Source organism: Podarcis liolepis, assembly GCF_965112155.1.
Source record: "Podarcis liolepis genome assembly, chromosome: 9".
Taxonomy (NCBI): Eukaryota; Metazoa; Chordata; class Lepidosauria; order Squamata; family Lacertidae; genus Podarcis; species Podarcis liolepis.
The window spans coordinates 39201586-39214098 of record NC_139564.1 but is presented as its reverse complement, the minus strand read 5'-3'; the positions used below and the strand labels follow the sequence as shown (position 1 = coordinate 39214098).

Genomic DNA, 12513 nt, shown 5'->3' with positions numbered 1-12513 from the left:
TACAAAAGTTTGGGGCAATCGACTCAAGTTTTATTAGGTTGCATAGTTGACATTTCTTTCCAATGGGGAATGGTTTTACTTTTGATGGATTTGAAAGAAGGGGCAATGCTCCCCTTTACATAGGTTTTATTTCCTATCTCAAAAACTCCAAGTGTGCTATAATACATATTTAGCTGTGTTTACTGTTACAACCACCTCCGACAGGCAGGTTAGGTTGAGAAACAACTGCTTGAACAAAGGTACCTAGAGAGGTATGTAGTTGAGCATGGGTGTGAAACTCTGGTTTCCCATGTGCAAACAAGGGATGGGGGGAAATTTGCTCAGTTTCCATTTTAATACTAGCTCACTAAAAATGGAGCTATGCTTCAAAAGTTGCAATTTTCCAAATTTTGCAAGGCAGCTCTGAAACCAGATATTGTCTACAAAAAGCATTTAAATGCACACAAATGTGTATTGATTTTCATGAATTCTTTTTGACTTGCTAAACTGATGCAGAAATGAGACAAACTGAAGTTAGGCTGGGGAAAAATGAGAAACTGAAATCAACAGCCATCCATTCCTAGTGTGAACCCAGTAATAATGTGGACCACTGGCTGATACAGTGGTACCTTGGTTTAAGAATAGCCTTGTTTACGAACAATTCGGTTTACGAACTCCGCAAAACCGGAAGAAGTGTCCCGGTTTGCAAACTTTACCTCAGTCTAAGAACGGAATCCGAATGGTGAAAGTGCACCGGCGGCGGGAGGCCTCATTAGGGAAAGCGCACTTCAGTTTAAGAACGGACTTCCAGAACAGATTAAGTTTGTAAACCTAGGTACCACTGTACTTGCACCTCTTTTCATGTTCTCTCGGAATATTAAAAGCCACCACATGGCAAAGCAACTGTTTACATAAGGTAGGAAGAAAAGACAAGGGTTCCCCTCCCCCACCCACCCTCTTATGGTGGACATTGGAGATATCTCCTTGATTACAGTATGTTCTTGTATACTATTTGCATGGTGTGTCAATGTAAATTACTTTAATTCACAGTATTCTGAATGCTCTTATGGGTGAATAATGCAAATACAATCAATATGTCCATAACATTTCTTGTTGTTTATACACTGTAAATAAAAGAAAACCCTTTTTTAAAAAAGCCTTTCAGAAGTAAAGAGTTTTCCATATTTTTGCAAACAGTCTGCATCTTCATGCACACACACATTTATTCCTGAAACTTCCTCCTCCTGATTCTAACTAGCGGTAAGGAAAATCCACACCTAATAGTGTATGGTGTGTGTAATCAGAAACTTAGCATCCTACACACAGGTTTTAGTACTAGTAAATAATCAGCTTTTCAATCCAAATGCTGACAAAAGTAAAGAGGTTTTCACAAAATCTCATGAGTGGTGTAAGAGAGAAGGAAGCATTTGCCTGGAACACAGAAATTCTGCACTAAAGTCCTCACGCTGCTTTAAGTGCACAGCATGGATGTGATGCAGGGAGGGTGTTTGTGTGTGTGTGTGTGTTCTTTCATTAGTCCAGTAGTATATGAATCTAGCCAAATGTTACACGTGGGAGGAATTAAGAAACTTAATGATAATCATGAACTCAATGCCACTGAATACACCACGAGGAACGAAAGAGGAAAAACAGCCTGATGCCAACTTGTCCATTCAGAAAACAGGTGAAATATTTACCTGCCCTGTGTATGTTTTTCCTCCACAGGATATAATCTTTTTCTTGTTTTTCAAAAGTCAGAGTAATCCCACTGGAGCAGCAGACTGGAGTCAAGGCAAGCAATCTAGCAGCAGATACAGAATACCAATCTCGTTCCCTCACAGCCCATCTTTGGCTGAACATGATGTGATTACAGGGTATCAAGTACCTAGGAACAGAGGGTTTCATTAATTAAGTGCCACGACATAGCTCCTATAAAAAAGTTATTCTCCAGCCCTCATTTATTCCTTAAAGCTAAATCACATAGATGAGCCAAATTTTATAATACCAGCTGTCTGGTCTGATGACTGAACTGCCGAGTTGTTACTTGTCTGCAGGATATGGAAAATACAACAAGAAAGGACTGCGGAAGAGTGGACTCCAGTTTGTACAGGATGGTGAAGGAACCAAGCTGGTTCACCATCGTCATAGGAATACTAGCAATTGGCATAGCACTACCCAACAACCAAGTACTCAAGGTGCCAATCTTACAGGGATGTATCTGACTGGTAAGTTGTGAAAGTGCAGCGCCAAGCCAGCTAACTCAATAGGCTTCCTCAAAACTATTTTGTGAAAAATGGATCATATTCTTCCTAATGCACTCACAAACCTTAGGAAGTACTGACCCTTTTCAGAAACAAGACACATCACTCTGTATGCAGAAGAGCCTCTGTCAATTCAGTCCGAAAGAATGTAAATTCCTTCACTCAGTCTGCTAAATTTGTGGAAAGTCTACTTTCATTCTTCTAAGCGGTTTGTGATTTTTAAAAAATTCTCGTTTTTCATTTTTTCGGCACTAGACATCTAGGATTGACAGTGAGCTTTCTGTACATCCCAAAACAGAAGTGTGTGATCTTCACCTACAACAGTGTAACACATACATCTCCACCTACTCACACCATGCACAGCATGGGTAAAACAACAGGTATGAAGCAATCACAGGATACTAATCATCAGGGAGGAAATAGCAGGGCAACATCAGGAGAAAGAGTGTTTGATTCTACCTTAAGACTAGCTGTAACATCACGTCTTCACAATGCAAGCTGATAAGTGTTCTGAACAATGCCAGGGACACCACACAGAGCTAAAAAAAAGAAGATAAGCAGAGTCAAAATCTGTAAATCTCCATGCTTTCCTAAGGTAAAACATTATTTTGCATTAAAGCAGCTCACAACCTAAATTTTAGCATTTTTAAGAGATGAGATGTATGTTTTAGTTCACCTAGATAACATCGTCTGACAAATTAATTTAGCATGCCCCAATAAAGCCAGATGTAAGCATAGATATATACTATAATCCTTTCAGTAATGCAGTAAGGGAGAGAAGATTCCAATTAGTCAAATATGAATTTTTAAAGAGAACTGAAATGTGATTAACCCCAAACCCTCACGTAAGTATTTTTTTCTCTTTCTTAGACAGAATTATTATACAACCATCATACACAGGGTCAAATTCTGTTGGAATGGTATCATGTCATATGTCTGGGACACTCTGAAAGAGCTGGAGGCCTTTTCAGAAAAACGGTTCTGTTCCTCAACAAATGCAGAGAAACTCAGGGGCCAGTCAGGTACCATCATATATTTTTTCATCAAAAATGGCTTCCTAAAAATGGAAAAGGTTAATGTTTTTATGCACACCTTGCATAGAACCATTAACACTCATGCCATGTTACCAAATACATTTTATCTGTAGTTTACTAGAGGATAAGGACTAAATACAGTGGTACCTCTGGTTATGAACTTAATTCGTTCTGGAGGTCCGTTCTTAACTTGAAACCATTCTTAACCTGAGGTACCACTTTAGCTAATGAGGCCTCTCGCTGCCGGTGTGCTATTTCTGTTCTCATCCTGGGGCAAAGTTCTTAACACAAGGTACTACTTCCAGGTTAGCAGAGTCTGTAATCTGAAGTGTTTGTAACCCAAGGTACCACTGTATTGGGAAAGATCTATTGTGAGAGCCACTATATTTCACTGAAGGTAGTGTTTAGCTGCATCTGGAAGTTTGAATACTGGGGACTTGGAGTCTATTTTAGATGTTTAGGATAATTCAGTGCACACGATGCATTCCTTGATTAACATCAACATTTCAAAATCACCCCAACTGCTGAAAGCTTATGGTAGGGATAAAGTTGCTTGCATTCTGTGGTGCTATACTCAAATGGATGACATTATCTACAGCTCAGGTCATGTTTTCCCACTTCCTAAATCAAGGAAGTGCATCTCAAGCCTCTCTAATGGCAGCAGTTCTCTAAAATCGGCTGAGCACAGAAACGCCTGACCTTCAGCCCTGAAGCACTATAGGCACAAAAAGGGTTTCCTCTTCCTGTGAAGTTAGGCATGATATCCTCAAGACTATCTCTTCTGTTCCTATTCTTGTACTGTGTGAATCACTGCTGCCTACACAGCTGCACAAAGAGGTGAAGGCGGACTGCTGCTTTGAATAGAGTGCCAAGCAAAATTACATGCATAGCCTTGTTTGAGAGAACCATTTGAGGCACTTTAAGAAGGTTCACCTCATTGGTTTGGACCGCAAGGCAGAATTAAATGAAAATTCATGTGGGAAGATTATTGATTAACAGGACACTAAAATTGGATTCTGTAAAGGAACGTCATAAATGGGGTTCTGTTATGGTATACAGTTTTTGTTCTTGCCTAGGGCTGAAATCTGTTGAAGCTGTGGAGAATACAGTGGTACCTCGGGTTACATACGCTTCAGGTTACACACGCTTCAGGCTACAGACTCCGCTAACCCAGAAATAGTACCTCAGGTTAAGCACTTTGCTTCAGGATGAGAACAGAAATCATGCGGCGGCAGCAGGAGGCCCCATTAGCTAAAGTGGTACCTCAGGTTAAGAACAGTTTCAGGTTAAGAACGGACCTCCGGAACGAATTACATACTTAACCCAAGGTACCACTGTACACCGATCAAAATTATGGACCTATAGTTTAAAGGAATAGGATGTTGGGGGGAGTGACCAAAAACATTCATGGAGAGAAACGGGGGGTCTTAATTAGTTCATTAGGCGAAAGGAAAGCTGTTTTATATGTGTTCCCAGTGGACAGAAGAGCTTGCACGTTTAATCCTATCAGGTATTGCAAAACCTTTCTGCAGTAACAACAGTGCTATGGTAACGTGCCGAAAGCTGTGGGGCTGGTTTCTATACTTGGCTAAGTTATACAGCAGAGAACTCATTTAGCATCACTGATGCATTTTGGCGGCGCTCCTGAGTTGCTCGTGGCTGGAGAATTCTTCGCAATACCCACCCCCTCTTGTCTGTGGAACAAATAATTATGGTACAGGAGAGACACACATTAGCAAGTTGTAAGCGACTGAAGCGGCTTGGGAGTTTTCAGAGAGTTAATCTGTTTGGAGCTAGAGTCACAGCCGCGAGTACGTGCAGCTATGTGCATGCCCTCCACTACGTGGAAATGTTTATTTGGCGCAAGGTGTCGTCCTTAATACATAAACGTAATACACACGTTGATCATTTGGCTCTGCCTGCCTTTCCACCCATATGCTGGAGTGCATCCTCCATCATTTAATACTGAGTAAGTGCCAGCCAAAGAGGGGATCAGAAGTGCAGCTTGCTGAATGCAGACCGCAGCAGGTGCTTCAAGATTAACCTGCTTGCAAAAGGAAGCTCCTATTAGATTAACTATTTCTGTGGCTTAATTAACATGCCACAATTATTTTCAGAAGCGGCTCTTGGCAGTCCACTCAATACCACAGAAATACTTTTATGTTGCAAAAACCAAAGGGCTGATCAAGCTGGCTGCACTGATAGCATTATATTGACATCATACTGAGCAACATCTGAATACTAAGGCAAGTGTTTTGATGCTGCATAGAGGGCCACTTCACTCTACCTCTCTAAACTGAGACAATGAAAATACGAAAGCTTGCTTGGGGACAAGTGAGTAACGTTTTGGGAAGGGAGCAAGTGACTGCTTCATAAGTCTGCATAGTTAATTTCGAACACTCAAAAATATGGTGTCATTAAATTTTTATAAAAGCCTGTTTCTGAGATACGCACTTCTGCAGTTGATTACTTAACGCACGGGGAATAACCAAAAAACAAACTCCAATTAAGTGGCAAGAAAAACACTCCAAAACTCCAATTCGGTTTTATGCTGCTGCAGGGCTGATTTTACTGCTGACTCATTGATTTTATTGTTGTTTACATTAATAGTTTTATTGTTTTAATTGTTTATACAATTAAATTTTATTGTATTGCTATGGTTGTTTCTAATGCAGTGGAGTTGGCTTGAGGACTTGGTATAGGCGAAAGAGACAAGCAATAAACTTAAAATAAAGAAACAAAATAAACTCAAATTAAGTATCAAAAACAAATTGCAAAGAGGCAGACACGACATCACACCCAGCATTAAAATAGCAATTTAAAATACTAATACCAGTTCCATGATTTATCTGAAACAGTGTTATATTCAGATAGCTGAATTCTTTAGAACCTCCAAATTTGTTTCAATGGAAATGTTTCTGCCTCTCACGCCTTCAGGCTGTGGCTGTGTAAAGGTAAATGTAAAGGTACCCCTGACCATTAGGTCCAGTCACATACAACTCAGGGGTTGTGCGCTCATCTCACTCTATAGGCCGAAGGAGCAGGTTTATCCACAGACAGCTTCTGGGTCATGTGGCCAGCATGACTATGCTGCTTCTGGCGAACCAGAACACCGCATGGAAACACCGTTTACCTTCCCGCCGGAGCGGTACCTATTTAGCTACTTGCACTTTGACATGCTTTTGAACTGCTAGGTTGGCAGGAGCTGGGACCGGGCAATGGGAGCTCACCCCGTTGCGGGGATTCGAACTGCCAACCTTCTGATTGGCAAGCCTTAGGCTCTGTGGTTTAGACCACAGCGCCACCTGAGTCCCCTTAAAAGTAAAGGACCCCTGACAGTTAAGTCCAGTCGCGAATGACTCTGGGGTTGCGGCACTCATCTCGCTTTATTGGCCGAGGGAGCCAACGTTTGTCCACAGACAGTTTTTCCGGGTCATGTGGCCAGCATGACTAAGCTGCTTCTGGCGCAACGGAACACCAAAACCAGAGCAGCGTACGGAAACACCGTTATACCTTCCTGCCAGAGTGGTACCTATTTATCTACTTGCACTTTGGGGTGTGCTTTCGAACCATACACACCATATATTTCAAGCACATTCCACCCACAAAAAAAAGAATCATGGGAACTGTAATTTGTTGTGTCCTGGGAATTGTAGATCTGTGAGGAGTAAAATACAGTTCCCAGTATTCTTTTTGGGGAGCAGTCATGTGCTTTAAATGTATGGGGTTCACAGCCTGTGATAGAGTAACTGGATAACAATGAATATGCCACCCAAAAGCAGAATTTATGCAGCTCAAACTTCAGATGGGAAAAAGTTTTCTAGATGTGCAGAAACTGCTAAGGAGAGAATAATTCTTATATTGGGGATTTGAACTGAACCCAGTCTGTTGTAGATTCACTGGGTGAGCTTTGGTACATCACTTCCTCCCCCAAACATCCCAGGTTATCCCCCCCTCCCACCGCCTTGCAGCTCATTTCATTTTATTCCGTGGATGCCCTGGATGTTGTATCATTCTGAGGTAAGGAGAAATTCTGCGACAAATTCCCAGAATGCCCCTGAAGAATAATAATCATATGGGCCACTTGGTGAAATAAAATGGTAGTTGTCATTGCAGTATTATGTAAGAGATGACTGGAATTTTCCTTATTTTCTTCTTCTTCCCTCCATTTTTCTTTTTGTATTGAGTCTATTAATTTGTAAGCTTGAAAACAGGGCCAGTATTGTTTGTAGGTGTGAAGTTTTTCAAGAAATTTTAAGCACTTTCTAAAGAATATTAAAGTAGCTAAATTCACAAAGGCATAAGCAAAATAAGCTTGCAGTTGTCTAAAACAATCCCACAGAGTAAAAGACGGCCATGTTCCTGTTATTCTCATCTCACCCGAAATGGAGTGTTTATGCGGCTTGTGAGGGTGTCCAGGATGTGCACATTCTCATGGCGGTGCAGCAAGATGAATCGGAGGAAGATCTGTAGTAATGCTGGTTCTGAAACACTCCGCAAGAAGAGATCCAAATAGGCAGTTGTAGTCATTACTTCCTCCACAGTCACCTGGAAATGAATACACAAATGATTACAGACCACATCAACTTTGCAGCTCTGATTATATAGTCTATGTGACCTCCACAACGACCTTGCAATGGGATATATAATAAGCACAGTTTGTTTGTTTTCTGTGGGTCTAAGCCAGCATACATAAAAACAAACATTGGTGTGCTAGTTTGAGTATTTTGATTAGCTAATGATAGTGGCAGTGCTAAGCTAGGAAAGATGGATGCAAACAACCGAACCATTGCACAGTTATTTGGAACATTCTCTTCCAGTACTTGACTTCCTCTTGAAGATGCTGTTTGCTAAACACCAAAAGGTCTGCTATTTGACATTCAGAGAAGGTGCTTGCAAGAGATACAGGTTTTTATAAAAATCCTCCTGCTGCATTATATGTGCTCTCTACTTTTCCTGACTCTAGCTTTGCCCATATTGTGTTATGAAGAAAAATCACACTTTTCCAATCAGCTGGAACAAATTCTTGTGAACATGTTTCTTCCAGTTCAGTCAGTCACACAGCACACCTATTTCTTTTGTCTGCTACGGATGTCAAGGAGCACAAGGTAGCCTACGAAAGCTCACTTTGTTTGTAGCAAACCCTCCCACCATAGATTGTGCCACTACATGTTGCCACTTGGTTGCTGCACTAAGAGACATCGGCAGACTTCGACATCCAGCCAGCTGAGGTTTATTGTAGACACCAATAGTGCCTGGTCCCAGAAGAAAAACAGATTTGTTGTAAATACCCCAAATAATGGAATTTATGTACTAGCTATAAACTTTCAATTACACCTCAGCCTCTTGTGAATGTTCCGGTTTCTACTAGTGAAACAAGTTTCTTTACTAATGCAGTCCCTAGATCATTCGTCAGTAGGTGTCTGATATTTTAGATCCAGCCTTTGTGTTGTGCACCAAAGGGTGCAAAGTCAGCATTTTCAAAAATAGTTACGTGCAAGCTTAATAAGATTAAAAGCACAAATACAAATGCATACTGGTCTGCCTATATGAAAAGGAGCATTAACCATCTTTTGTTTAGTATTCTTCATTGGATAAATGAGGAGGGGTTTTTCCCCCCCCTCCTTAAGAAAGAATCAGGTAAAGGAGAGACTCCAAGCTGTCATTTAAGAGCTAAGAGGATTTGGAAAGTACTCCAGTAGATGGTTTTGCATAAAATGTGTGCGCTCTCTCTCTCTCTCTCTCTCTCTCTCTCTGTCTTTTCATGCAACACATTAGCTGTTTTGTTAAGCAGTTTAAAGATTGTAATCAAAAACATACGTATTAACATCAAAGACCTCAACTAAAGAAAACTACTTGTTAACACTATGTTTACGTCCATATTTACATACTAAATAGCATCTAACAACTAACCTGTGGACTACATTTGCTTCAAAAGTTTGTGCTATTACTTCTGCAGCATGTTTAGGCGTTCACAGTCATATGATTAACCACAAGCTACCACAGATGCAACACGAGCAGTTTTCATTATAGGTGCATTCCCCACCTCCTTTAATGTAAGTTCAAAATAGAAACAAATAAAAGCACATCCAACCATAAAAAACCTGATCACCTCAGTCTTCCTCCGAGTTACATTCATCCTCTAGAGCCACCGTTATAGGCTTCTCAGCTTAAGCAATTTCAGAGAGGAAAAGACCATATAATGTATTCTGTACCCTGCATATACTAGATTGACAGTCCTCAGCAATACATTATTTATGAGAGAGGGATGTACACTCAGCACTCTCCAAATTGGCTTGAGGACCAGGTTCCTGAGCAAATAAGCTTACAGCCTAACCTTGATTCCAACAGCAGTGTATACACATTTTTAAAAGCAGGAATGAAGAGCTGAGCAGGCCCGGGCTTTGGTTGCTAGCAGTTTCCTATGAGATATGTGTATGTGTGTTTGTTTCAAACCTTATTGAAATAGTCTCATATACACAACAGATGTTATTTCACTTAGCCAGGTGAGAGGGCAAGCAGGAGTTACAGAGGCCTCAGAGCATTTAAATCTGTAAATGCAACTTCAGGTGAGGTCCTGATAACCCACAAATTCAACATGCTCTGTACTCAACAAAAGGGTTTTCTACACTAACGTGCCTCATTAGAAGCTGCCTCCAACATGAATAAGCAATAACAACAATACTCAAGATCCTTAAAAAAGGGAAGAAGATGAACAATAAAATCACCAGAACTTCAAAGAGGACCGTAAGATGCAACTTTTGTTGGGATAGAAGTCAACAGCTACAAGATGAGCAAGTCCCTATGTGGACATCTTTAAGCAGGAAACTGCACAAGACCCTATTTGTACATAGAGAAGAACACACCACAGAATACAGGCAGCCTTCCTAACCTGGTGCCTTCCAGAGATCTGCACTGCAACACTCATCAGCCTCAGCTAGCGTTGCCAATGGTCAGGTAACATGTAGTGCTAAACACCTGGAGGGCACCAGGCTATAATGAAAAGGTAAGACATTCTGCAGGAGAAACTTGCTAACAGTTTGGAGGAAGTTGGGTTGTATACATAAATGCTGGTTGTCTATAAACGTTTTTAAAGTAAGGTAAAGGGAACCCCTGACCGTTAGGTCCAGTCGTGGACAACTCTGGGGTTGCGGTGCTCATCTCGCTTTATTGGCCGAGGGAGCCGCCGTACAGCTTCCGGGTCATGTGGCCAGCATGACTAAGCCACTTCAGGCGAACCAGAGCAGCGCACGGAAACGCCATTTACCTTCCCGCCAGAGCGGTACCTATTTATCTGCTTGCACTTTGACGTGCTTTCGAACTGCTAAGTTGGCAGGAGCAGGGACCGAGCAACAGGAGCTCACCCCGTCGCAGGGATTCGTACCACCGACCTTCTGATTGGCAAGTCCTAGGCTCTGTGGTTTAACCCACAGCGCCACCCACATCCCTTGTTTTTTAAAGTACAACTGTACTTTTCCAGAGAACTTGCAACAGTGGCTATCTATTACAAAAACTTTTGAAATGGAAATGCTTGCACTGGGGAATTGGGGGGGGGGAGCGAAAAGCAATATTGAATGCAAACACGGGCCAGGCTCTTGTCACCACTGCTGACACAGCAAAGGACTAATAGAAAAGAACAATAGGGATAGCAGAAACAGAAAATGCTGCAGCAGCTGTCATGGGAGAGGAAGATTTAGGAAATGGGCTGAATTTGCCCTGTTCCCAACACTTTAAGACAGGGGGTGGCCAAAGTGTGGCACACAGTCAGCATGGACTTTGACATGCCTGGACAGGACTATGAAGGCTTGCACAATATACATAAATCTTAATTTTTGCAGGGTCAAGCTTATGAAACTACATTCATAAGGAAGATGGGGGAGGGGGCAGTGGGTTTTTTATTGTGATAGACTAATGTTTTATTGACCTGTTTCATATTCTTTAGTCACGAAATGCCTGGGCAAAAAGAAATGTTTTCAAATTCCTCCTGAAAGTTAGTCATGATGGAGACAAACACATCTCATTAGGAAGGATATTCCACAAACTACAGTCTGGGTCAAGAGAATCCTTTACACATGTAGTGGAAGCTTTTGGCTCATAGAACAGCACCTTTGGATGCAACACATAGGCTACAACTGAAGTGCGCTGACTTTAATTTACAAGGTCTGATCAATCATGATTTACACCAACTTCCACCAGTCTGGTGCCCTCTAGGTTTTCTGGACTGCAATATCTATCATACCTGACCATTAGCTGTGCTGCATGTAGCTGATGGGAGCTATAGTTCAAAACATCTGGATAGCACGATTGGTGAAGGCTTGTTTAGACATTCTGGATGAGGAGGAGCCTCCTGCTCTGCAGAGGATCATAATTAACCTGAAGGATCATGTACACAGCCTGGGAATACTCTGGATTCAGCTTTGCTACTGAAGACTTAAGGTGATGACAGTGTCTATACAAATGGTTTTCATTTGTTGCAGCTATTCATTTATTTACTTACAGTATTTACAAGCTACAGTGGTACCTCGGGTTAAGTACTTAATTCTGTTCTTAACCTGAAGCACCACTTTAGCTAATGCGGCCTCCTACTGCTGCCACGCTGCCGGAGCACGATTTCTGTTCTCATCCTGAAGCAAAGTTCTTAACCTGAAGCACTATTTCTGGGTTAGCGCAGTCTGTAACCTGAAGCGTGTGTAACCTGAAGCGTATGTAACCCGAGGTACCACTGTATACTATGCCAGACACACCTGAGGCAGTGTCCAAGCTTTAAAAGCTAATAAAAGTGACTATACTCTATGCGACCAAGGCTGCAGCAAAACACTACCATTCCCATATAAAAACCTCAGCAGCAACAGAGCTTCTGCTCACTCACTGATAAAAATGGTTTTAAAAGCAAGGGAGTTTTTACTTGCTGGCAGAATGACATCAGAAATGTCCTTTGGGAGGATGTTTCATAGAGATGGTGCACTGTTGGGAAATAGCACTGATGCTTGCTCAAAACAGTTTTACATGAGTGGAGAACTGAAAACAGAGGAGACCTTTCCCCCTCTGTTTGCAGTGAAAGGGAAGGACCTATGGGAGGATACATCCCCTAAGGTGTGCCAGCTATCCCCTTACATGGAGACCTTGCCATATTCATTCTCCGGCAGCCCTGAGGATTTATTATTGTAATAAAAGGGCTAGCTTTGATTACTGCCTGGAAGCTGCAGCAAATGCTGAATACTCTTGCCTACCTTTTTGTT

At 41.7% G+C, this 12513-nt stretch overlaps 2 protein-coding genes across 2 annotated transcripts in view; one reads left to right on the top strand and one right to left on the bottom strand.

Annotated features, from left to right (window-relative positions):
* The window catches only part of GATB (glutamyl-tRNA amidotransferase subunit B), a 65325-nt gene extending 62900 nt beyond the window's left edge, over window positions 1-2425 (top strand). The window contains exon 14 of the transcript XR_014529908.1: window positions 2034-2425. The gene's annotated coding sequence lies outside the window, so the exon portion shown is untranslated. The remainder of the gene's footprint in view (window positions 1-2033) is intronic.
* Window positions 1-12513, bottom strand: part of FHIP1A (FHF complex subunit HOOK interacting protein 1A) — a 79880-nt gene that overhangs the window by 16573 nt on the left and 50794 nt on the right. The window contains exons 6-8 of the mRNA XM_083519940.1: window positions 7655-7822; window positions 2700-2779; window positions 1677-1864 (exon numbers count right to left, since the gene is read on the bottom strand). Of these exons, the coding sequence (XP_083376066.1) occupies window positions 1677-1864; window positions 2700-2779; window positions 7655-7822 (436 nt within the window). The remainder of the gene's footprint in view (window positions 1-1676; window positions 1865-2699; window positions 2780-7654; window positions 7823-12513) is intronic.